Genomic DNA, 25,951 nt, shown 5'->3' with positions numbered 1-25,951 from the left:
TCCCGAGCATGACTCAGAGAAACTTCTGTCAGAGTTTAGCTGCAAACATGAATGCTGCTCCTCACAGAGGGGCTTTGTTCAGTTATTAGGCCATTGTGGAGAATTTGGCCGGTCAGACATGGTAGACCTGGAGCAAGTGTCCCGTTGAATGAATGGGGTTCGCGGAAATCCATACCCATCCCACATAAATAACATTATTCGTGTGAATGAAATTTCTGCACCAAACTTGCCCCTTCTAAATACACCCGGAAATTTTATTAGGGCTTTTTGTGGGAAACCAGAGAAGGATTTTCTGACACAAGTCTATTAAAAAGTACAGTTTTAGACTTCCACTATTTCTCCTATAAATGTACATATGTGTCTGTGTATCTATATGTGAACAGTTACGATCCACGACACTATCCCCATTGTAAATTAGGTTTTGTAGGAACAGTTCTACTGATTAGTGATCACTCGAGTCCCAGAATTACTTAATCCCATACATGACCGAACATTTAGTACTTAGTAGAGCCCTTGCTATGACCTGCTGCAATCATGGTCCACCTCCAGAAACCAGCAGTGGACCATTGAAAAATCTTTGCCCATTCCTTCCTTATGGGCAATGCCTTCCAGTTCACACACACCACAGTGCCGGAGGAAGCAACACAGCCCCTGAACATCACTGAGCCACCACCAGGATTCATGGTAGGCGTTCTTTTTATCAGCACTTCATTCTTTCTCCTCCAAATATACCACTGATCCACAGAACAGAATCCCAAAAATTGTGTGGAATTGGCTTGGATCTAGAGACCCACAGTAGGTCCCGATATTGCGGTCCGTAAGTGGCCTTACTTTGTGCAAGACAACGATAACGATTTACACCACTCGCCTGTACCTGATTTACAAATGTGTGGCTGGTACGGGGGATTCTATTCAGGGGGTGAATAATTATGAGATTGCAGAATTCGGTAACCCTGGTACTTTGTGCTGAATTTGGAGAAACTATTTGTTGTGTTGAGCTATTTAAATTGTTCTGTATTAATTTATTGCAATCAGTGGAAATCTATAAATTTTGTTAACTACTTTAAATGTCCGTGAGGTTTGCTTTCTACTATGCATTGATGTTCTAAAAGGTCATTGTATAGTAGAGCAGCTGCACACAATCGTATACGGGAACTGACCAAGAAATGGCCAAGCTTCACTTTTGTAAGTCAAAGAAAGTTTGTTCCCATCTTTGTCTTCTCAATCGCTGTATACACAGCATTCAAGAAGTACTGTGTATACAGTAGTAGGCGCTATCGGACCTTCCTTCTGGCTCAGCGGTGATATGATTCTGGGTCCTGAAAACTCAGTCAGGTCTCCAGTATCTTCATCTTCAGCTTTTTAGCGAATTCTTGACAATTTTCTTGCAGAATTAACTGGTATTTGGAATTGTTCATTATTCCGTTCACCTTAACTAAAGCTCCAGTTCCAGCTGGTGAAAAATAGCCCCAAAATCATAGTGCTGCCTCCACTATGCCTTACTGTGGGTATGATCTTTTTGTGTTGCCAAGTGGTGGAATTGCGCAAAACATAACTTTTGGAATTATGATGACCAAAACGTTCAATTTTGGTCTCATCAGACTATAACACATTTTCACACATGCTTTTTGGCAGACTTGATCAATGTTTGGGTAAAACATAGCTGGGCTTTGATGATCTTTTTCTTTGCAAGAAAAGACTTCCATCTTGCCATCCTATCCCACAGGCCAGACATATGAAGTATACGGGAGATTGTTGTCACATGTGGTATCCAACATGAGCTTAAATGTGATTGGCTAATTCTGAACACAACTACATCTCCAGTTATAACAGGGTGTTCACACTTATGCCACATTTTTTTTTTTTTTTTAATTCGTTTATTGATTACAGCATGAATCATACATACATTTGCTTATATTTGTTATTATCCATAAGGTATATAAAATTACCACACATAACCATGTCTGGGATATCGCAAAGGTTACAAGCAATGCATGTCAATCATTTGTTCATATCTTATTCAAACTTTAACTACCTTAACTTCTAATGAAACCTCTAAAACTAACACGCTGCCGCTTAAAAGAGAGTTCTAGATAGATTCTGCCCTGTAAGTAGATAATGCCCATGCAATCTTACACCCTTTCCTTGTATAATTGTTAAGTTATGTTAACCTAAACAGTATGGCAAGAGGAGTTCCATCTTCCCCATATCTTCTCAAATTTGGCTGGATTACCTCTATTCTGATATAATGCCCGCTCATACGGAATAATGGAATTTACCAAGTCGACCCACGCTCTAAGAGTTGGGCAAGAACCCCCCATCCATCGCAGGGCCAACACCTTCCGTGCCAAAAACAGAGTCTCCCTCAGAAAAATTCCCGTATGACGATCCCAAGTCTCAGCCTCCCATACTCCAAACAAGCATACCAGGGGTTCAAGTGGGACAGGGATCGACACCAGTGATGTCAATAATGTCGTTACCTCATTCCAGAATTGGAAGACAATAGGACATTTCCATATCATGTGGATAAAATCTGCATTGCTAGAATGGCATCTCAGGCAGTCTGATGAATGTAGACGACCCATTTTAACCCCTTCCCGACCTTTGACGCATACGCTGCGTCATGAAAGTCTGTGCCTTCCCGACCTATGACGCAGCGTATGCGTCATGGAGGGATCGCGTCCCTGCAGATCGGGTGAAGGGGTTAACTCCCATTTTACCCGATCTGCAGAGACAGGGGGAGTGGTGCTTCAGCCCAGGGGGGGTGGCTTCACCCCCCCGTGGCTACGATCGCTCTGATTGGCTGTTGAAAGTGAAACTGCCAATCAGAGCGATTTGTAATATTTCACCTAAAAAACAGGTGAAATATTACAATCCAGCCATGGCCGATGCTGCAATATCATCGGCCATGGCTGGAAAACCTGAAGTGACCACCCCCCACCCCACCGATCGCCCCCCCAGTGCTCCGGTGCGTGGTCCGGTCCCCTCCGTCCTGTGCTCCGCTGCCCCGTGCTCCTGCCCGCTCCCCCGTCCTGCTGTCCGCTCCCCCCGTCCTCCGATCACCCCCCCTGTGCTCAGATCCACCCCCCCACCACCCCTTCATACTTACCGATCCTCCCGGTGTCCGGCCGTCTCCTCGCTGGGCGCCGCCATCTTCCAAAATGGCGGGCGCATGCTCAGTACGCCCGCCGGCCGGCAGATTCCTTACAGGTACATTTTGATCGCTGTGGTAGGTTCTACCACAGCGATCAAAATAAAAAAAATAATAAATAAACCCCCCCCTTTATCACCCCCATAGATAGGGACAATAATAAAATAAAGAAAATATATTTTTTTTTTTTTCCCACTGTGGTTAGGGTTAGAACTAGGGTTAGGGTTAGAACTAGGGTTAGGGTTACGGGTAGGGTTAGGGTTATGGCATGTGCGGATTTGGCAGCGGATCCGCAGCGGATCGGCCGCGGATCCGCAGCGGATTGGCCGCTGCGAATTCGTAGCAGTTTTCCATCAGGTTTACAGTACCGTGTACACCTATGGAAAACCAAATCCGCTGTGCCCATGGTGCGGAAAATTCCGTGCAGAAACGCTGCGTTGTATTTTCCACAGCATGTCAATTCTTTGTGCGGATTCCGCAGCGTTTTACACCTGTTCCTCAATAGGAATCCGCAGGTGAAATCTGCACAAAAAAACACTGGAAATCTGCTGTAAATCCGCAGGTAAAACGCAGTGCCTTTTACTTGCAGATTTTTCAAAAGTCGTGCGGAAAAATCTCACACGAATCCGCTACGTGGGCACATACCCTTAGGGTTAGGGTTGGAATTAGGGCTAGGGTTGGAATTAGGGTTACGGGTGTGTTGGGGTTAGGGTTGTGGTTAGGGGTGTGTTGGGGTTAGGGTTGGGATTAGGGTTATGGCTACAGTTGGGATTAGGATTAGGGGTGTGTTGGGGTTAGTGTTGAAGTTAGAAATGAGGGGTTTCCACTGTTAGGGCACATCAGGGGTCTCCAAACGCAACATGGCGCCACCATTGATTCCAGCCAATCTTGCATTCAAAAAGTCAAATGGTGCTCCCTCCCTTCCAAGCCCCGACGTGTGCCCAAACAGTGGTTTACCCCCACATTTGGGGTACCAGCGTACTCAGGACAAACTGGGCAACAACTGTTGGGGTCCAATTTCTCCTGTTACCCTTGCAAAAATAAAAAATTACTTGCTAAGACATAATTTTTGAGGAAAGAAAAATGATTTTTTATTTTCACGGCTCTGCGTTGTAAACTTCTGTGAAGCACTTGGGGGTTGAATGTGCTCATCACACATCTAGATAAGTTCCTTGGGGGGTCTAGTTCCCAAAATGGGGTCACTTGTGGGGTGTTTCTACTGTTTAGGCACATCAGGGGCTCTGCAAATGCAACGTGACGCCCGCAGACCATTCCATCAAAGTCTGCATTTCAAATGTCACTACTTCCCTTCCGAGCCCTGACGTGCGCCCAAACAGTGGTTTACCCCCACATATGGGGTATCACTGTACTCACAACAAACTGGGCAACAAACATTGGGGCCCAATTTCTCCTGTTACCCTTGTGAAAATAAAAAATTGCTTGCTAAAACATCTTTTTTGAGGAAAGAAAAATGATTTTTTATTTTCACGGCTCTGCGTTGTAAACTTCTGTGAAGCACTTGGGGGTTGAATGTGCTCATCACACATCTAGATAAGTTCCTTGGGGGGTCTAGTTTCCAAAATGGGGTCACTTGTGGGGTGTTTCTACTGTTTAGGCACATCAGGGGCTCTGCAAATGCAACGTGATGCCAGCAGACCATTCCATCAAAGTCTGCATTCCAAAACGTCACTACTTCCCTTCTGAGCCCCGGCATGTGCCCAAACAATGGTTTACCCCCACATATGGGGTATCAGCGTACTCAGGAGAAACTGGACAACAACTTTTGGGGTCCAATTTCTCCTGTTACCCTTGCAAAAATAAAAAATTCTGGGCTAAAAAAATATTTTTGAGGAAAGGAAACACATTTATTATTTTCACGGCTCTGCGTTATAAACTTCTGTGAAGCACTTGGGGGTTCAAAGTGCTCACCACACATCTAGATAAGTTCCTTGGGGGGTCTAGTTTCCAAAATGGAGTCACTTGTGGGGAGTTCCTACTGTTTAGGCACATCAGGGGCTCTGCAAATGCAACGTGATGCCCGCAGAGCATTCCATCAAAGTCTGCATTCCAAAACGTCACTACTTCCCTTCCGAGCCCCGGCATGTGCCCAAACAGTGGTTTACCCCCACATATGGGGTATCACCGTACTCAGGAGAAACTGGACAACAACTTTTGGGGTCCAATTTCTCCTGTTACCCTTGCAAAAATAAAAAATTCTGGGCTAAAAAAATATTTTTGAGGAAAGGAAACACATTTATTATTTTCACGGCTCTGCGTTATAAACTTCTGTGAAGCACTTGGGGGTTCAAAGTGCTCACCACACATCTAGATAAGTTCCTTGGGGGGTCTAGTTTCCAAAATGGAGTCACTTGTGGGGAGTTCCTACTGTTTAGGCACATCAGGGGCTCTGCAAATGCAACGTGACGCCCGCAGAGCATTCCATCAAAGTCTGCATTCCAAAACGTCACTACTTCCCTTCCGAGCCCCGGCATGTGCCCAAACAGTGGTTTACCCCCACATATGGGGTATCACCGTACTCAGGAGAAACTGGACAACAACTTTTGGTGTCCAATTTCTCCTGTTACCCTTGCAAAAATAAAAAATTCTGGGCTAAAAAAATATTTTTGAGGAAAGGAAACACATTTATTATTTTCACGGCTCTGCGTTATAAACTTCTGCGAAGCACTTGGGGGTTCAAAGTGCTCACCACACATCTAGATTAGTTCCTTGGGAGGTCTAGTTTCCAAAATGGGGTCACTTGTTAGGGAGCTCCAATGTTTAGGCACACAGGGGCTCTCCAAACGTGACATGGTGTCCGCTAATGATTGGAGCTAATTTTCCATTCAAAAAGCCAAATGGCGTGCCTTCCCTTCCGAGCCCTGCCGTGTGCCCAAACAGTGGTTTACCCCCACATATGGGGTATCATCGTACTCAGGACAAACTGGACAACAACATTTGGGGTCCAATTTCTCCTATTACCCTTGGAAAATTAAAAAATCCTGGGCTAAAACTCATTTTTGAGGAAAGAAAAATTATTTTTTTATTTTCACGGTTCTGCGTTATAAACTTCTGTGAAGCACCTGGGGGTTATAAGTGCTCACTATGCATCTAGATAAGTTCCTTGGGGGGTCTAGTTTCCAAAATGGGGTCACGTGTAGGGGAGCTCCAATGTTTAGGCACACAGGGGCTCTCCAAACGCGACATGGTGTTCGCTAACGATTGGAGCTAATTTTCCATTCAAAAAGTCAAATGGCACGCCTCCCCTTCCGAGCCTTGCCGTGCACCCAAACAGTGGTTTACCCCCACATATGAGGTATCAACATACTCAGCAGAAATTGCCCAACAAATTTTAGGATCCATTTTATCCTGTTGCCCATGTGAAAATGAAAAAATTGAGGCTAAAAGAAATTTTGTGTGAAAAAAAAGTACTTTTTAATTTTTACGGATCAATTTGTGAAGCACCTGAGAGTTTAAAGTGCTCACTATGCTTCTAGATAAGTTCCTTGGGGGGTCTACTTTCCAAAATGGGGTCACTTGTGGGAGCGCTCCAATGTTTAGGCTCACGGGGGCTCTCCAAACGTGACATGGTCTCTGCTAGCGATGGAGATCATTTTTCATTCAAAAAGTCAAATGGCGCTCCTTCCCTTCCGAGCCTTACCATGTGCCCAAACAGTGGTTTACCCCCACATGTGAGGTATCAGTGTACTCAGGAGAAATTGTCCAACAAATTTTAGGATCCATTTTATCCTGTTGCCCATGTGAAAATGAAAAAATTGAGGCTAAAATAATTTTTTTGTGAAAAAAAAGTACTGTTTAATTTTTACGGATCAATTTGTGAAGCACCTGGGGGTTTAAAGTGCTCACTATGCTTCTAGATAAGTTCCTTGGGGGGTCTAGTTTCCAAAATGGGGTCACTTGTGGGGGAGCTCCAATGTTTAGGCACACGGGGGCTCTCCAAACGCGACATGGTGTCCGCTAAAGATTGGAGCCAATTTTTCATTCAAAAAGTCAAATGGCGCTCCTTTCCTTCCAAGCCCTGCCGTATGCCCAAACAGTGGTTTACCCCCACATATGAGGTATCAGCGTACTCAGGACAAATTGGACAACATCGTTCGTGATCCAGTTTTTCCTTTTACCCTTGGGAAAATAAAAAAAATGTTGCTAAAAGATCATTTTTGTGACTAAAAAGTTAAATGTTCATTTTTTCCTTCCATGTTGCTTCTGCTGCTGTGAAACACCTGAAGGGTTAATAAACTTCTTGAATGTGGTTTTGAGCACCTTGAGGGGTGCAGTTTTTAGAATGGTGTCACTTTGGGGTATTTTCAGCCATATAGAACCCTCAAACTGACTTCAAATGTGAGGTGGTCCCTAAAAAAAATGGTTTTGTAAATTTTGTTGTAAAAATTAGAAATCACTGGTCAAATTTTAACCCTTATAACTTCCTAGCAAAAAAAAAATTTGTTTCCAAAATTGTGCTGATGTAAAGTAGACATGTGGGAAATGTTATTTATTAACTATTTTGTGTCACATAACTCTCTGGTTTAACAGAATAAAAATTCAAAATGTGAAAATTGCGAAATTTTCAAAATTTTCGCCAAATTTCCGTTTTTTTCACAAATAAACTCAGAAATTATCGACCTAAATTTACCACTAACATGAAGCCCAATATGTCACGAAAAAACAATCTCAGAATCGCTAGGATCCGTTGAAGCGTTCCTGAGTTATTACCTCATAAAGGGACACTGGTCAGAATTGCAAAAAACGGCAAGGTCATTAAGGCCAAAATAGGCTGGGTCATGAAGGGGTTAAAGAGACGAATCGGGGTCAGATAGGATTGATATATGATGTATAGTTGTGTCATCCTATTATTAACTGATGGGGAGACTTTAGTTGGGGATTCCAAAATTTCGTCCCATTCCTCTCCCAGTGTGTCTGGGAGAAGCCGTCCCCATTTCCCCTTAATTGAATCTATGGTGGATCCCTCACCCATGGATAACAGATAGGTATACAGAGAGGAAATAAGTCCCTGGGGACCCTGCGAATTAAGGATACCTATTAACGGTTAACGGTAAATCTGAGATAGCTCGGCCTGTACCCATACTCCGCATGTGTTAGTCCATGAGCCAAGAACCAAATTTGACGATATCGGTACCAAGCGGAGTGACTAATTCTCTTTGGTATTTTTAGGTAGATGCATGTCTGTAGTTTATTTTTTGATATGATAGCCCTTACATATACGTAGCTTATTAACCCCTTCAGCCCTAGGCCTATTTGTACCCAAGTGCCTAAGCCAATCTGACCTGTGCCACTTCATGGGCTAATAACTTTGGAACGCTTTCACCTATCCAAGCCATTCTGAGATTGTTTTCTCGTGACATATTGTACTTCACGTCAGTGCTAAATGGGAGTCAATATATTTTACCTTTCTATATAAAAAAATGCTAAATATTCGGAAATTTTGGAAAAATCGGCAATTTTTTAACTTTGAAATTCTCTGCTTTTTACAAAAATACTGATACCCCCCATAATAGTTATTAATTTACACTCCCCACATGTTTACTTCATATTGGCATCATTTTGAAAATGAAACCTTATTGTTTTACGACGTAATAGGGCTTATAGTTTTATGCGCAATTTTTCACATTTACAGCAAAACCCACTTTTCAAAGGACCAAGTCACTTCTGAAGTCACTTTAAGGGGCTTACATAACAGAAACCACCCATAAATTACCCCATTTTGCAAACTACACCCCTCAAGCTGTTCAAAACTCATTTTTAAAAACTGTTAACCCTTTAGGTGTTCCACAGGAATTTTAGCAGAATGAAGGCGAAATTTCAAAATTTCATTTTTTTTCCAGATATTACATTGTAATCCAATTTTACCTGCAACCTAGCAAGGGTTAACGGCAAACCCAAACTTGGTTACCCTAATTCTGCAGTTTATAGAAACACCCCACATGTACTCGTAAACTAAAGTATGGGCACACAGCACAGCTCAACACGGAAGGAGCGCTATGTGGTTTTTGGGTGGCGGATTCACTGGAAGAAATCTAGGGGGCCATGTCACATTTGAAGGCTGCCTGAGGTACCCCCACAGTGGAAACCCCAAAAAGTGACCCTATTTTGGAAACTACACCCCCAAGGAATCTTTTAGGGGGTATAGTGACCACTTTGACCCAACCAGTGTTTCACAGTAGTTGGAAACACTTGGTTGAGAAAATGGAAAAAGTGCATTTTTTACATGAAGGTGTCATTTTAGGCTCATTTTTTTATTTTTAAGAGGTGTACCAGCAAAAAATGCACCCCACTATTTGTTCACCAATCTCTCCCGAACACAACAACACCCGATATGTTGTCGTACACTGCAGTATTGGGGAACGGCAGGCCTCGGAAGGGAAGGAGCGCCAAATGACTTTTGGAGTGCAAATTTTACTGGAAGAAATCTAGGGGGCTATGTCACATTTGAAGACACCCTGAGGTGCCCCAACACACGCACACACACTGACACATACACGTTCTGTGCTGAACAGGACTCTCCGGTCTTCTCTGCAGAGCTCCTATCTCCCTCTGTAGAGGCTGACACCTCCCAGGCTTGTGACTGATCACATGGCCGTGACATCACCACAGGTCCTGTAGTCCTGTACTGTGTGCTGCTGCTGGTAAGGAACTTGTGGAGAGAGGGGGAACAGTCACCTAGCACCAGCGCTCCCAGCTCTAAGAACGAGCGCCTCATGAAGGTGGGCCCCTGCCTCCTCCTTCCCTGCGCGGCGGCCTTTCCCCCCGGCGGCTGTATTCGGCGTATAAGACAACCGCCCTCTTGGAGCCATGTTTTTCATGGCTAAAAAGTCGTCTTATACGCCAGGAAATACGGTAAATAAAATTTTAATGTTTTTCTTTGTGTTTGCAGGTGTTTACTGACTATCTAACGGCATGATGGAAGTACCAGCAAGGAAGAAATCACGGATCGACTGTATCATACACTGCTCTAATGATGACAGCGATGATCTGGCGTCCCTTAAGGATTTGGACTCCTGGAAAACATTGCTTAGGGCTGCAGAGATCAGGCAGCATGAATCAGTCCTGGTAGCAGCTAAGGGCCTTGAAGAAGGAGAAATACCACACATACAATATCACCGTAAATGTCGTAGTATCTTTACAATGAAGAAGTCACTGGATTCTATCCTTGGCAAGGGTGTCAATGTCGAAACAGCAAGCAAAATCTCCATGAGGAAGCTACCGAGGGGTGCCCCCAGTGATAGCAGGGTGTATGCCAAAGTATGTATCTTCTGTGAGAAGTCAAGCAAGTACCTAAAAGGAAAACAAACAAGGGAGCCAATTGTCCAGTGTGTTGAGCTACGAGCAGATGAGACGATCCGCAGAGCAGCGATAAGGAAAGGCACACAGAGAATACTTGGTTTACTTAGCAGAGACCTTGTTGCTGCAGAGGGGCACTACCACAAGTCGTGCTACAAACTATTCACAAAAGATGATTCCCAAGTGGCCTGTAGGTCTAGTGCAGCTGAAAATCAGGTCGAAAGCGAGGAAGTACGCTACGAAGAGGCAGAGAAAGAGGCCCTTGAAGAACTCTTCTTGTATATAAGGACTAAATTGTTCCCAAACCCAGAAGTACTGCCTATGATAAACCTCACATCTAGGCTTGAGAGATTAATGATATCCCGTGGTATCATCCAACTGAAACCATCGACAAAGAAACATGTTCGACGAAAACTTGAAACAGAGATTGGGGAATCACTCCGCTTTCTCTCAGATGAGAAAGGTAAGCTTCTAGTCTATCCATGTAGCCTATCAATGGACGACCTTGTCCGGCAAGTACACAGCATGACAAAAGATCTGCAAGAAGCAAGAGCTGCTAACTCTGGAGATATCGTAACCAAAGCAGCAATGCAGCTAAGGAATGAGATCAAGAAGCAAGATGTGAGTCAGCCATGGCCTCCCAATACAGATCAGAATGTCGTTCCTGCATTAGTCACTCAATTCCTGCAAACCCTGCTTACAGGAGATTGTGAGTGCCAAACTACCTGTGAAAGAGCTCAACGTCTTGCCACATCCTTCGGCAGTGACTTGGTTTTTGCTGTTACCAATGGAAAGACAAAGCCACCAAAGCACGTACTGCTATCCTTTGCAGTTAAGTCTTTGACCGGCAATACAGAACTGATTCGAACTCTGAATCGTCTTGGCCACTGTGTGTCATATTCAATGGCTGAGGAGATCGATACAGCCCTTTGTATCCAGAAGTTGGAATGTTCAAAGGATGACATCCCAATGCCAGCAAGTATCTACCCAGGTGTGTTCACAACCCTGGCCTGGGATAACATTGACAGACTTGAGGAGACACTAAGTGGAGCAGGTACATCTCATAGAGTCAATGGCATTGCTGTTCAGTCCAATGTTGCATGCTCTGTGACAAAGAAAGTCCTGCCAGATGTAACCAAGTCGAAGAAAAGAAGCATAACTCTGACAGAATTAATGCTACCGATATACAATGTTGGGCAGCGGGGAGAGCCACCCAGGATTGAGACTTCGAATGTTAACACTACCAAGGAGGTCCAGGATTCAAAAACCAAAAACCATATCTGGCTTCTGGCTAGAATGTCAGACCATGAGGATCAGACCACCAGCAGTTGGACTGGGTTCAACATAAAAATCCGCAGCGACATTGTAGTGGCCCAGGACACTGTAAGCTACCTGCCCACTATCAATGCTCCTGCAACAGCCATGTCCACTGTGAATGAAGTCTTGGAGCAAACACATGCCATCATGCAGACCCTGAAGCTTAACAGAATTGTGTGTGTGTTTGATCAAGCACTCTATGCCAAAGCTGCCGAGGTTATCTGGAAACAGGAGAAGTTCAAGAACATTATAATTAGAATGGGTGTCTTCCACACAATCTGTAATCTCCTCTCTATCATAGGGAACAGATTTCAGGATGCAGGCCTTAGAGATCTGTGTGTTGAATCCGGTGTAATCGCTGAAGGATCAGTGTCTGGAGTGATGGACGGCCGGAGGTACAACAGAGCAGTGAGACTACACAAGCTGGTCTATGAAGCACTTATGAGGCTTGCATGGAAAAACTTCCTTCCATGGCTAGAAGAAAACCATGCAAGGGACCTTCACCATCTGGATGAAACACTGAAGAACATCACAAACTTTCGCATCAGTGTGTCGCAGGGATCCTTCGAAAAGCTCTTGGATAATGAATCTTGCACACTTACCCTGAAGCTCTTTCAAGTTTATCTTGAGACCCTCAGAAATGAACAACTCTCAGCATTCTGGATGTCATACTTGGACATGGTCGAGACCATGCTGGCCCTGGTTCGAGCTTCAAGAGAAGGCAACTGGATGCTTCACCTAGGAGCAATCCGACAGATGATACCATGGTGTTTTGCCTATGACAAGGTCAACTATGCCCGATACCTAACCTATTACTATGCCACAATGTCTCGGCTGCCCATAGAACACCCAGAGGTCCATGAATACTTCATGCAAGGTGGCTTTTCGGTCCAGATCGGTAGCAAGAATCCTTTTGGACGAATTCCTGTGGACCAGACCATTGAAGAGACAATCAACAAAGACACCCAGACACCAGGGGGCACAAAAGGCTTCAGCCTCAAAGTTGGAGCTGTTTCCAGGTTCTACCTGACATCAGAGTACCGCAGTATGTACTTGAGGCAGCTGAGGGCCCTGGTAGGCCAACAATATACTGACTTCAGCCATTCAGACCTACAGGTGTCTAGGATTAGAAGAGATGAAGCCGATGTCCAATCTTTCGTTCAACTGCTGGAGACAGGTTGGGTGAACCCCTTCAACAAAGAGCATAATGGTGAACTTATCAGTTTGTCAACAGCGACTGTAGCACCACCAGATGTAGCCAAAGACCTTCAAGGGGCATACAGTATAGGAGAGGATGCATATCAAACATTCAAGGATGAGCGTTTGGGTACCGATAAGCCAACTACATTGTTTCATGACAAGATGACGAAGAACAAACTTAAAACGTTCTCTAACATCCAAATGAAGACACGCAGACAAGGTCTTGGCAAGGAGGTAATTTTGAAGGCTGACAGAAACCTATTTGGCCAGATGATACTTGTAGCTGAGAACAGAAAGCTACAAATGAGTGATGTCTTGACTCATCCCCTGGGTCCATTGCCATGGGCACTTGCCAATGGTGATGGGTCTATCCGCAAGACCAACAAGGCTGCCCTCGCAAGGGAGTTGGAGAGGAATGCTCGTCCTGCAGAAGTGATCCCCGAGCCCTCTGCAACCATCATTGATGGGATGAGCCTGGTTCAGAAACTGAAGGGAAACAATGCAACATTTGGCCAGCTAGCAGGCACAGCAATGAGTCGCGCTATCCATGAGGGTGCTAAGAGCAAGCGCATTGATATTGTCTTTGACGTCTACAAGGAGACATCCATCAAAGATACAGAAAGAGTCAACAGATATGAAGGCACAGGGATCCATTTCAAGAACATTCAACATGGGCACAACATCCAGCAGTGGAAAAAGCTTCTAAGTAGTTCCTCCAACAAGGCAAGTCTCATAAAGTTTCTGGTAGAAGAATGGAAGGCGAAACACCACAGGGAGAAGCTTGAGGAGAAGGAGCTGTATGTCACATGTGAGCAGCTCTGCTTTAAGATCACCAAAGAACAGTGGGAAGAGGCTGCTGACCTTAAGTCAAATCAAGAAGAAGCAGACACACGCCTCCTTCTCCATGCTCTTCATGCAGCAGAATCTGGTTACAAGTCGGTCATCATCACTTCGGAGGATACTGATGTCATGGTCCTGTGTCTGGGCATGTGCCACAAAATCCCATCCCACCTGTTCCAGAAATGCGGTACACAGAACCGGACAAGATTCCTGGATATCACCACTCTGAGCCGAACATTGGGAGGCAGCGTATGTGATTCATTGATTGGTATGCATGCATTTACAGGCTGTGACACCGTCAGTGCATTCGCTGGCCGTGGGAAGATGACGACACTCAAGCAGTTGAAGATGAACAAGACATACCAGGATGCCTTTCAGGAAGTTGGTCGTTCATGGGAAGTGTCTACCGAACTTTTTGAGAAGTTACAGGAAATCACCTGCCACATGTACCTGCCAACTACCCAAACAACTGAGGTAAACAGGCTCCGTTATCAGCTGTTCTGTGCCAGACGTGGAGTGGTAGAGTCAAGTCAACTCCCTCCTTGCCAGGACTGCCTTTTCATGCATGCACTGCGTGCAAACTACCAGGCTGCGATCTGGAGGAGAAGTCTGCAGAGCCAGCCATGGGTTGCAAACCCAACAGACTGCGGTTGGATGATAGATAACGACGGAAAGCTTGTTGTCAAGTGGATGCAAGGGGCACCAGCACCAGAAGCTATTATACAGCTACTGTCCTGCAAGTGTGTGCGGTCATGTGAACTTCCTCAGTGTACTTGCCTCAGCAATGGCCTGAAGTGCACAGACATGTGCAGATTACAGACATGCCAGAACAAGGGTACTGAAGACGAGCCAGTAGAACAACAGTCAGATTCAGAGTCCGATGTTGAAGATATTATGGAGTAACATATATATATATATATATATATATATATATATATATATATATATATATATGCACATGACATGTTCAGTGTGTATTTACATAACTTGGATTAAATTTTGTTACAAATACTACATCTAGTCACTCCGGGTGGTACCGATATCGTCATATTTGGTTCTTGGCTCATGCTAAAATTCCTGTGGAACACCTAAAGGGTTAACAGTTTTTAAAAATGAGTTTTGAACAGCTTGAGGGGTGTAGTTTGCAAAATGGGGTAATTTATGGGTGGTTTCTGTTATGTAAGCCCCTTAAAGTGACTTCAGAAGTGACTTGGTCCTTTGAAAAGTGGGTTTTGCTGTAAATGTGAAAAATTGCGCATAAAACTATAAGCCCTATTACGTCGTAAAACAATAAGGTTTCATTTTCAAAATGATGCCAATATGAAGTAAACATGTGGGGAGTGTAAATTAATAACTATTATGGGGGGTATCAGTATTTTTGTAAAAAGCAGAGAATTTCAAAGTTAAAAAATTGCCGATTTTTCCAAAATTTCCGAATATTTAGCATTTTTTTATATAGAAAGGTAAAATATATTGACTCCCATTTAGCACTGACGTGAAGTACAATATGTCACGAGAAAACAATCTCAGAATGGCTTGGATAGGTGAAAGCGTTCCAAAGTTATTAGCCCATGAAGTGGCACAGGTCAGATTGGCTTAGGCACTTGGGTACAAATAGGCCTAGGGCTGAAGGGGTTAATAAGCTACGTATATGTAAGGGCTATCATATCAAAAAATAAACTACAGACATGCATCTACCTAAAAATACCAAAGAAAATTAGTCACTCCGGGTGGTACCGATATCTGGCCCGGCTCATGGACTATGTGACTGGAAGGCTGACCTTAGTTGTAGGTAACGGAAAAATTGAGACTTTGGTATGCTGTAGGTATTTTGTAGCTGTTCAAAGGAGACAAAGATGCCCTGTTTATATAGATTACTCACTGTAAGGACACTGTACGATATCCAGAATTCAGTGGACGGATGACCCAGTAATACCGGAAAATAACTATTATTCCACAATGGCATTTCAGCTGCTATATCAGCAAATCCCGTTACCTTTTTAATTTGCCTCCATATTGATCGTGCTAGTCGGAGCAAAGGGAGTAAATGAGGAACCGCAGTTCTCTCCATCTCCAAAAATCCCAGTGGACAATCAATTTTGGCCGAATACAGAATATGGTGTTCAGAGTTAGGAAGAGTTTTCCCGGGCATCCACATATTCAACATTTTGGTCTGACCCGCTAGGTAATATAAATAGAAGTCTGGCAGGGCCGCCCCACCCCCTTGTTTGGGTCTTTGTAGGGTGGATAATTTAAGCTTAGGCCTAGCCTTTCCCCATATGAAGGATGTAGTAAGGGAATTTAGGGTTGCGAAGAAAGATTTAGGTATTATAACCGCGCTGTGTTGAAAACAATAGCTCAATTTTGGGAGTAATATCATCTTTATGAGATTAATACGTCCAGCCACAGATAATGGTAATTTGTCCCAGGTAGCGAATTTGGACTTAACCACATCCAGTAGCGGGAATATATTAAGATGTAAGTCTAGGTGACTACTCTGGGACATATGTATTCCTAGATATTTAAACTGGGAGACAATGGGTAGCAGTGAGAGGGTTTCAAGGCAGGACATTGGGGTATGGGAGAGAGGCATCAGAGCAGATTTTTCCCAATTTATATAAAGGCCAGAAAATTTACTAAATCTATCTATCATCGTTATTACTTTTGGTAATGTGTCTTCCGTTTGATCCATAAACACCACCATATCATCAGCATACAGACCGATGACGTCCACCCTATCAGCGATATGTATCCCTTTAATATCTACAGAAGACCTCATTCGTATTGCCAAGGCCTCTATCGCCAAAGCAAATAAAGCTGGGGAGAGAGGGCACCCCTGTCGAGTTCCCCTATGCAAAGAAAACGATGCAGGCATTGAGCCATTCACCACCATTCGTGCCCTAGGTTTCGCATATAATGTATCTATCCCTCTCAAAAATTTATTTCCAAACCCATATTTCCGTAAACATGCAATTAAGAAGGGCCATTCGAGGGAGTCAAAAGTCTTGGCTGCGTCTAGCGAAGCCAATGCCCACTTGTTGTCTGGTTCCAAAGAACTATATTGTATGACCGACTGTACCCGCCTGATATTGATAGAAGTGCTTTTCCCAGGCATGAAACCGGTTTGATCTGGGTGTATAAGATCTAATATGATCTTGTTCAATCTAGTAGCTAAAATTTTAGTAAAAATTTTGTAATCTACGTTCACCAAAGAAATTGGTCTATATGATCCACAATCTAAAGGATCCTTCCCCTCCTTCCTGAGTACTACAACATTAGCATCATAAAACGTTTCGGGTACAGATTCCCCCTCCCATATTCCTTTGAGTACCTTCAGCAGTATAGGGGCTAGCTTGTCACGGTATTTCCTATAGAACTCTATGGGAAACCCATCAGGTCCCGGGGCCTTTCCAGTTGCCATGTCAGCTATAGCATGCTCCACCTCTTCCAGAGTAAATTCGGCCTCCATAAGGGCCTGTTGCGATGGACTTAGCGAGGGGAATGTTATATCTGATAAATAATCTAAGCACTCATCAACACCAGAGTCACTGCTAGATTTATATAACGAGGTATAATAGTCATAGAAGCCCTGAAGTATTCCATCAGTAGAGGACACTAAAGAGCCATCAGACACCCGGATCTGCAATATTGTATTGGAGGTGTTGTGCTGGCGTACCAAGAAGGCCAAAAGTGTACTGGCCTGATTCCCTAACTCAAAATAGGATTGGCGAGTGAAAAATAATTTACGCTTTGATTTAACATCTGCGTGTTGGGTATAAAGTCTCTGGGAGGTGAGCCATTCAATTCTATTACTGCTGGACTGATTAGCTATATAAGTGGCCTCTGAATCTTTTAATCTTTGTTCTATTTCCTCATCCTCCTTCGCCGTTGCCCTCTTAATATAGGAGATAGTAGAGGACAGACATCCCCTCAAGTATGCCTTCAGGGTGTCCCAAAATAAACCGAGGTTTTGGAGTTCCGAGTGTACTAGAATGAAATTATTTAACTGATCAACCGTCCTGTCACTAGAGTCTATTAATTTTAACCAGAAGGGGTTCAATTTCCAGGACCTACTATTATTGTCGGATCGTCCAAATTTAAGTTTAAGAATAATTAGGCTGTGATCTGAGATCCCCCGGCTACCATGTTCAATACTATCCACCCACAATGCCAATCCACTCGACCCAAATATATAGTCTATTCGAGATAATGATTGTCTAGTGGATGAGTGACAAGTATACCCTCTGATCTCCGGGTGACTCATTCTCCACAGATCCAGCCATCCACTACCATCCATAAATAGTGCCAATTGAGAGGGAGGCTGAGGTAAAGTGTCTCCCGATGTTGCGTCATCTAATCTCTCAATCTGTCCATGGATTGATTCATAACTAAATTAAAGTCTCCCATGCAGATAACATTGGCTTCCGGGTATTTTAAGGAGAAGGCTAGGGCCATACGGAGAATTGACATACTGGCAGGGGGGGGTTATAGATACATAACAACACGTATTCTTGTGAGTTGATGAATGCATGCACAAAAACAAAGCGACCCTCTGGATCACGTCTCGCCTCCTTGGCCTCCCATCTGACCTCCTTGTGTATTAGTAGAGAGACTCCTCTTGAATAACTGGTGTGGAAGGCGTGTAGGGACCACTGTACCCACGGTTTTTGCATACATCGAGCCGTGTCCCTTGTTAAATGTGTTTCTATTAGTGCTACAATATGGGGGTGGCATCTTTTTATCTGTGAAAATACTTTAATTTTCTTTCTAGGGGTTTTAATGCCTCGGATATTCCAGGTCATACATATAAGTTCAGCTCCCATGTTTACTCTTGAGGGAAGAATTAATACATATCATTATTATTCGGGTGCATTTCAATAGCGTCATATTGGGCAAGAAGTTAGTGTCAGCGGCAGCCTTACTTAATAAACAACCAAAACTGAAACAGAAAACCGTGTTAAACAAGAAAACTTGAACAGTAGGGGGGAGTATTTCCATCCTCCCACAGTCAAATTGAAAAGGGGATACCCTCACTGAATTCAGCGTCCGGTATTGTTGACTTTTCCGCACCTATACGGAAAGCTCAATTTTTATTGCCATCAGACAAGGAACCCAGGTTAGGGGTCTTCCACATTCGGTCCTCCATTAGATCGCAACCACTCAATCGCTTCTGCCGGGTCTGTGAAGAACAAGGAGGAGCTATCATGGACGATGCGGAGCCGAGCTGGGTAGAGCATAGAATAGACAATGTTCTTGTCTCTAAGTTGCTTCTTAACATCCACAAATCGTGCACGCTGCTTTTGAAGATCCACGGAAAAATCTGGAAAAATCGATATGGTGGCATTATCGAATTTGATGAGGCCCTTCTGACGCGCCAGACGAAGGGTGGTATCTCTGTCTCTGCAATTAAGAAGACGCGCCAGGAAAGGTCGCGGCGGAGCTCCAGGAGGGAGGGGCCTCGTTGGTACCCTATGGGCTCTTTCCACCGCAAATGTCGAGGAGAATCCATCTCCTAGTGTAGACTTGAGCCATTCCTCTAAAAATTGCTCAGGCCGCTGACCCTCTGACCGCTCCGGGAGACCTATGATTCGGATGTTGTTACGGCGCAGTCTATTTTCCAAATCATCTGCTTTTTGCTTCCAAGCATTTACGGATCCAGCGGCTTTGGTCAATTTGGCCTCCATAGGATTGATAGTGTCTTCTATATGAGACACCCTTGTTTCGACCTCAGAAATACGCCCTCTCATAGTTTGCATGTCATGTCGCAGGCGGCCCACTTCAGTATGCACATCCTCTATTTTCTCCGTAAGAGATGATCTAGTGAGGGATATAGCCTGCATTAACTGCTCCGATGCCTGTTTGAGAGTCAGTTCTTCCTCCTCCCCTTCCCCAGTACCATCAGAGGGGCGACCCCTGCGTTGAGATGATGTGGAGTTACCTCTGAGGTTGCGTACATTTTCATGAGGGTCGTCCTTAGCAAATTTTTTAAGTTTTTCAGCAGCTGCCGCTCCTCTAGGATGTTGCATGGCGGGTATACACAAGAGGACCTCACAAATTAGTTCCAGAAGTAATTATAGGCAAGCTGTGCTCCAACTTTATGGTTATAGATGAATCAAGCTCTAACCCCAGGTCTTGTATAGTATTAGATTGTGCTCCAAGGCTCCATAAATTTAACAGGTAATGACAGTGAGGATCGCAGGGTGGTTGTCCAAGTATTTATTTAGGCCTTATATGCTGGGCGGGTGCTCAGTTCGTGTATAGAGGGAGAGCAGCAGGGAGGGGGTTAATTCCCACTATTATGGCGCCACCAGTGAAGCGATTGATTAACAGGGGAGGTGCAGGGCCCAATATCTCAGGGCACACACCGCACCACCTCACTAGTTCCCCAGGCACAGAATTGTCTCTTAGGCAGCACCGCAGGTGCACAAAGCGCCACTCCCTGTGCTGTTAGGGAGCGCGCTATAGTAATGGCCGCCGCTCCCCTCGAGCCCCTCTATCCCTTTCAGGCGTCCTAACTATCGTGCGTCAGCACAGTCCTCACCACCGCGATCCTGCCGCCTTCAGCTCCGCTGTGAGGGAAGTCCGGTTCCAGCTGGAGGTGGTGGCGCCGCGTCCTGTGTCTCGGAGCGCGCGCACCGAAGATGGCTGCCGCTCCACGTGTGTCTTCCCAGTGCCTCTGTCCCCGCAGCCTCCCACCGCCTCGGATCGCTGCAGCGGCCGTTCAGAGGGTCCGCAAGGTTCCCTGGGGTAAGGGGTTTCAGCTTTTGCCGGCAACGCTTGCCGGAATATGATAAATGTGGCAGGATAAGAGAAGGATATTTGGAGCTCTCACTCAGTGCGTCCTTCTTATCCGGCTACATAGCCACGCCCCATGCAACCACATTTTTATTTTATCCTTTAAAAAATTTAAGTTTGAGTTGTACAGATTATGGATGACAGTAAAGGTGGAAAAAGTTCTGAAATGATTCTTTTAATGATCTTTTTCACATGACAAAAACATTATTGTAACAGAGGTGTGAAGACTTTTTAACTGTAATTTTTTTACCAACATTTTAGGACAGAAAAAAGAAGTTTGACAGAGACAGTGAGAAGTTTTACTCCTTGCTGGATAAACATCTGCATCTGTCATCCAAGAAGAAGGAAGCACAGCTACAAGAGGTGGGGAAGGAGTCACATGTTTAGCCATTAGATGAATAGGGGTATATGTTCAGACGAATCTGAGATGCATTACCATACGCAACCTGATGGCAGAGGTGGCATTGCTTTTGTAAGAAATAAGACCTGATTTTTCTATCCCATACCATCCCTTTAACATTAATAGTAGTGCCCTACTGGAGGCCACACTGTTCACACATTAAGGAGATGACATTGGTGGTATTTATATACAATAAAGTCTCTTTTTCATTACAGGCAGACCAACAAGTAGACAAAGAGAAGCAAAACTTTTATGAATCTTCACTCGAATATGTCTATCAAATTCAGGAGGTTCAGGAGAACAAGAAGTTCAGCATTGTGGAGCCGGTAAATGATTTAGAGCTTTTTTTTAAAGCTTCCCTTTCATTTTTTATTTAAATGGAATCTGTCACCAGGGTTTTGCCCACTCATCTGAGAGCAGCATAATGTAGAGACAGAGACCCTGATTCCAGCGATGTGTCACTTACTGGGTTGCTTGCTGTAGTTTTGATAAAATCACTGTTTTGTCTGCAGGAGATTATCACTAGAGGACTAGTCCTCCATATTTATGAGTTGTGGAAAACCCCACCCCCACCCATGCTTGGCAGCTTTCTGCCTATGCACAGTGTACACAGAAAGCTGCCAGTCAGCGGTGTGGGTGTGGTTATACAGAGCTCAGCGTACAGCTAGATCTGCAGCAGATAAATGTGAGTTTTATCAAAACTACAGCAAGCAGCCCAGCAAGTGACACATCTATGGAATCTGTCTCTGCCCGTACATTATGCCGCTCTCAGATGGGGCAGCAAAAACCTGGTACAAGAACAATTTTCAAAATTTTGACAAGACTTGAGTTTCATAGAACATTTTTTTGAGCTCATACCATGAAAGTAAGGATCATACTATAACTTTAATTACAAAATACTCCTTTTTACTCAGATCACGCGGCCAGGCCACACGGCCTCTGTAACGTCCTACAGAAATGGAGCCGCTCAGCCGCTTTCTGTACTGTTACCTCCAGTGGTTGGAGCCTAAAAGTCCGGCCTAGATAGGACCCTTTATCTTGTTCTTTACTTGTAGATGGGCGTTTGTAAGTTGTACGGCAAAATGCTGACAGCCCCCAATTATTGCAGCACAGCACAGTTCTGCCGAATCCTTAACATGAAGCTGATGTTATTAGCACTTTAATGAGTGTGTCCGATCTCCCAGAGAGAGAAAGGCTGGTGAGGTGCCCACCCTGTGTCTCCTAGTAATGCTCCTCCTCGCTCCCCAGGTCCTAGCCTTCCTGCATTGCCTCTTTACATCTAATAGCCTGACCTTCGAGCTGACTCAGGACTTCTTACCCTACAAGCAGCAGCTACAGCTCAGCCTCCAGAATGTAAGTGGTGTGGACACGTGGCTGTCTATGGGGGGAGCAGACAATTATGGGGGGAGCAGACAATGGGCTATACAGATTGTCATCAGCAGAATATTTACTGGGGCTACTTACCGGGCAAATGGTAGTCAGATTGTGTATTACAGTGATCACATTGTTTTCCAATGAGAGAGTGCACTAATCATAGAGAGACACATGTATACTATCTATCTATAGTTATATCTCTATCTATATATCTCTATTCTATTGTTTCCTTTTTGTCGTTTTTTGCGCCCCCTACAGTCCTGTTTAGCCATAGTGATTTTCATGCTTTTTGCTAACTATGGCCGGGTCCCTTCTCCACTCTCTCCGCTTTCCTAGTAGGGTGAATCTTCACTGTCTTATTAGTTTCTCTTGTAGGTTTTTGTATTCTCGGTCATTGCTGCCGCTGATCTACAAGTTCCTCTTCCCCGCAGACACGCAACCACTTTAGCAGTACGCGGGAAGAGCTGGAAGATTTGAAGAAGCGGATGACAGATGCACCTATGATCTGCAAGCTGAAGGGACAGAGCACCATTGAAGGCTACCTGTACTCCCAGGAGAAAAGTAATGTGGCTGTAACCCTCGGGTTGTGCTTTCCTGTATTCCGGCTGTAATAACTGCCCATTCCCCTAACCCAGTAATGGGCAGACAGTGCAGTCGTGCGTCTGCTGGGACGAGGGTGAGAATGTTCTAGGTTGTTGTCTTGATTTGATCTGAAATATCATTCTTCCCTTTCTTCTTTCCTTTTCCGATCTGCCTACTAAGGGAGGGATGTTTTATCACTTTGCTCAGGTTCTCACCTATTTGTACTTCTATGGCTGTTCATATCAATCTCTTCTCTGCCATTTCCTGTGCCAGTTGGGTGAATGTGCTCACATTGCCTGCACATTACCATTGCTACCCCATTTTGTCATGGCTTTGTTGGACGGGGCCGGATCTGTAGGAGATGAGTAAGTTCTGCTTCTTTCTTCATGGCTTCCAGGGGCTCTGGGTCTTACCTGGGTGAAGTATTACTGCCGATATGAGAAGGAAGGAAAGATCCTAAGCATGATGGCGGCGGAGCAGAAGCCAGGGTCCCGACAGGTACGGCATAAAAACCAATTCTCATTGATATCTGGAAAGTCTCCTTCCTATTAGCCAGGTTAAACTCTGAAAGTTATTTCCGAAACCAAGTCTGTGACCTCCGTGCATGGTGGCGTTACATTCTCCTTCCGTACAGGCAGACTGAACACAGACACAATAGACAATACTCAAGATATGATTTAACCCAAGGTTTCCCCATCAACATTTTAGAAAATTACATGGAAAAATCTCCGTAACCTTCTCTCTGTCATTGGAGCCCCCACAAAATCCTGACATTTCTTGTCTGAAGGTCTCACTTCATCATGTTCTATACCGGTTTCTGCAGACTGTTAGACTTTGGACCATTAGAGGTGGTCTCCCATGAACTAGGAGTTTCACCGATCCAGTGGATAACTGTCTGGTCACTGGGTGTCCCACCTCTGAGGCCCCCATCGATTATCTTTAGAACTTTGGTCCCACTCCACCATTTGTGCTAGTGGGACCAAAGTCTTTAACTACCATTCATTGTAACTGCCATAAGGGGTACATGTCCTGACACTGATGGGTCTGCTCCTGTGTGATGGACATTGAAGACTCTCCCCATTATCTTGTCTTTGTTCTAGTATCTATTGTATCCTAGTGAGAGTCTCCCCTTAATAGATGTTTGATGATCTAACCCCAGGACAGGTAATTCCTATATATCAGATTGGTGGAGTCCAACACCAGGCATCCCCACGATCTGCTAACACCAGGTCCCTCAGCCACCAGAAGACCACCACACCGTGGCCAATCTCGGGTCCTGTAGTCCAGCTCATTTTGGGGTGCATGGCTTCATACAATGTGTACTCTTAGAAGCCACAGCACCAGCTATGAGCTGATCGGGGGAGGTGTTTGCTGTTGGGTCCCCACTGATATGATGTGTATGATGACCATTCTTAAACACAAATGATCAATATCTTAGTCTTGGATAACCCCTTAAAAGGTATATTCCCATCTCCAAGATCCTATCTCACTATGTAGTAGGTGTAATATTGATAATATTTGCAAATACCTCCAATACCTGCAATAGAAGTGTTGTATAGTTCTTCAGATTAGCTATTTTACTTACCTCATGTGTAGGACATTGCAGTAAGTTGGGTATCCATGGTTATGGCCACTGATATAGTGACAGTTAGTTAAAAATGGATACCTAAGCTCCTGCAGTGCCCTGCACATGAGGTAAGTGACATAGAGAATCAGAAGAACTATACTACAGTTCTAATTAGAGGTATTTGCTGATATTATTAATATTACACCTACTACATATTGGGATAGGATCTTGGAGGTGGGAATACCCCTTTACGTCTATATATGTTAAGCCTAGAATGTGACCAGGTTCCACTAGTGAAAATCTACGAACCTGTCCTGGACTAAAATACAGTCACCCGGAAAAGCTAAAATCCATTTTTAGAATTGCTGATTCCATCCGTCTGTGTGGTGACGGCACACATAACCGTCGTGTAGTGACAGGCTAATCCTGTTTGCCTGCCAGGAAAGCCTGTGTGGTAATCCGGCCCACCATCTGTCAGGAGGGAGACCCTCATTGCTGCTCTTGTGTCCTCTCTATTCTATGCCCGCTCATTATTCTTGCCTTCACACTTTGGACCGGTCACACTGGGTCTCCCCGGTCCTCTCCTCACACCGGTTCTCCTCCGCTCTCTTACTATCCTTCTTCTTGTGATCTCGTCACTCCTCTCCCTTCTCACCGTTGCTCTGCCGTCTGCTTCTTTGATATTTGCCCTGACCAGTGGTGTTTGTCATGTCCGTGTGTAGGCGGGCCAAGAACTGACGCTTAAGTCTTGTACGAGAAGGAAAAGTGAGTCCATTGATAAGAGATTTTGCTTCGATGTAGAGACCAATGAGAGGTGAGTGGTAATCGTGTATATGTTCTTTGTATTGTGTATAGAATATGTGACTTGAATCTTGGCCATCGATGTCATTAGTAAAATACGTGCTGACTGCTACAAGCTTCCACACCATATAATGTCGCGTACATCTGCGCGACCTATCTGTTAACCCTGCACCTACTGTATGTTGTGGACATAGACGTGCCTCTCCCTTCCTTTACTTCTATGGGAGTTCTGACGGCTCTTTGCTTGGCAGGACTGACACAGAAATAAACGGACGGTCTCTTCTCCTTCTCTGATGAATGGGGCCCCGTTATTGAAATAGGGGCGCACCGAGTGCATGTATTTAATGCTTTCTGTCAGCCGCCATTCACATTGTCAGTTTTTGTTTTTCAGGCAGGGGACAATCACTTTACAAGCTCCTTCTGAGACCAACAGACGTCTGTGGATCGAGGCAATGGATGGGAAAGAACCGGTACGTGCTGTGCTTGGCCTGCCTGTGAGTCCTGTCTGTCATTTGTAGAGCATTTATCGGCCATTTTGTGCCACCCACAGATGGGATTCCTTATGTCATGTAGCCGACAACAACTGTCCATCACTTTGCATTATATGTTG

General features: G+C 44.5%; 1 protein-coding gene across 8 annotated transcripts in view; it reads left to right on the top strand.

Moving 5' to 3' along the window:
- The window catches only part of OPHN1 (oligophrenin 1), a 117,144-nt gene that overhangs the window by 39,274 nt on the left and 51,919 nt on the right, over positions 1 to 25,951 (top strand). For 5 of the 8 annotated variants that reach the window (XR_013221258.1, XM_077284927.1, XM_077284926.1 and 2 more), the window contains exons 6-13: positions 20,879 to 20,980; positions 21,233 to 21,343; positions 22,266 to 22,370; positions 22,823 to 22,952; positions 23,154 to 23,180; positions 23,371 to 23,471; positions 25,263 to 25,354; positions 25,733 to 25,811. Coding sequence is in view for 7 of the 8 variants with exons in the window: in XM_077284927.1 (XP_077141042.1) it covers positions 20,879 to 20,980; positions 21,233 to 21,343; positions 22,266 to 22,370; positions 22,823 to 22,952; positions 23,154 to 23,180; positions 23,371 to 23,471; positions 25,263 to 25,354; positions 25,733 to 25,811 (747 nt within the window). In the remaining variant the exon portion in view is untranslated. The remainder of the gene's footprint in view (positions 1 to 20,878; positions 20,981 to 21,232; positions 21,344 to 22,265; positions 22,371 to 22,822; positions 22,953 to 23,153; positions 23,181 to 23,370; positions 23,472 to 25,262; positions 25,355 to 25,732; positions 25,812 to 25,951) is intronic. The other 3 variants (XM_077284929.1, XM_077284928.1, XM_077284925.1) reach the window with 1 other exon arrangement.

This window comes from Ranitomeya variabilis, chromosome 2 (genome assembly GCF_051348905.1).
Source record: "Ranitomeya variabilis isolate aRanVar5 chromosome 2, aRanVar5.hap1, whole genome shotgun sequence".
Classification (NCBI taxonomy): domain Eukaryota; kingdom Metazoa; phylum Chordata; class Amphibia; order Anura; family Dendrobatidae; genus Ranitomeya; species Ranitomeya variabilis.
The sequence above is the reverse complement of the archived record's forward strand: the minus strand, read 5'-3'. Positions and strand labels throughout refer to the sequence as shown.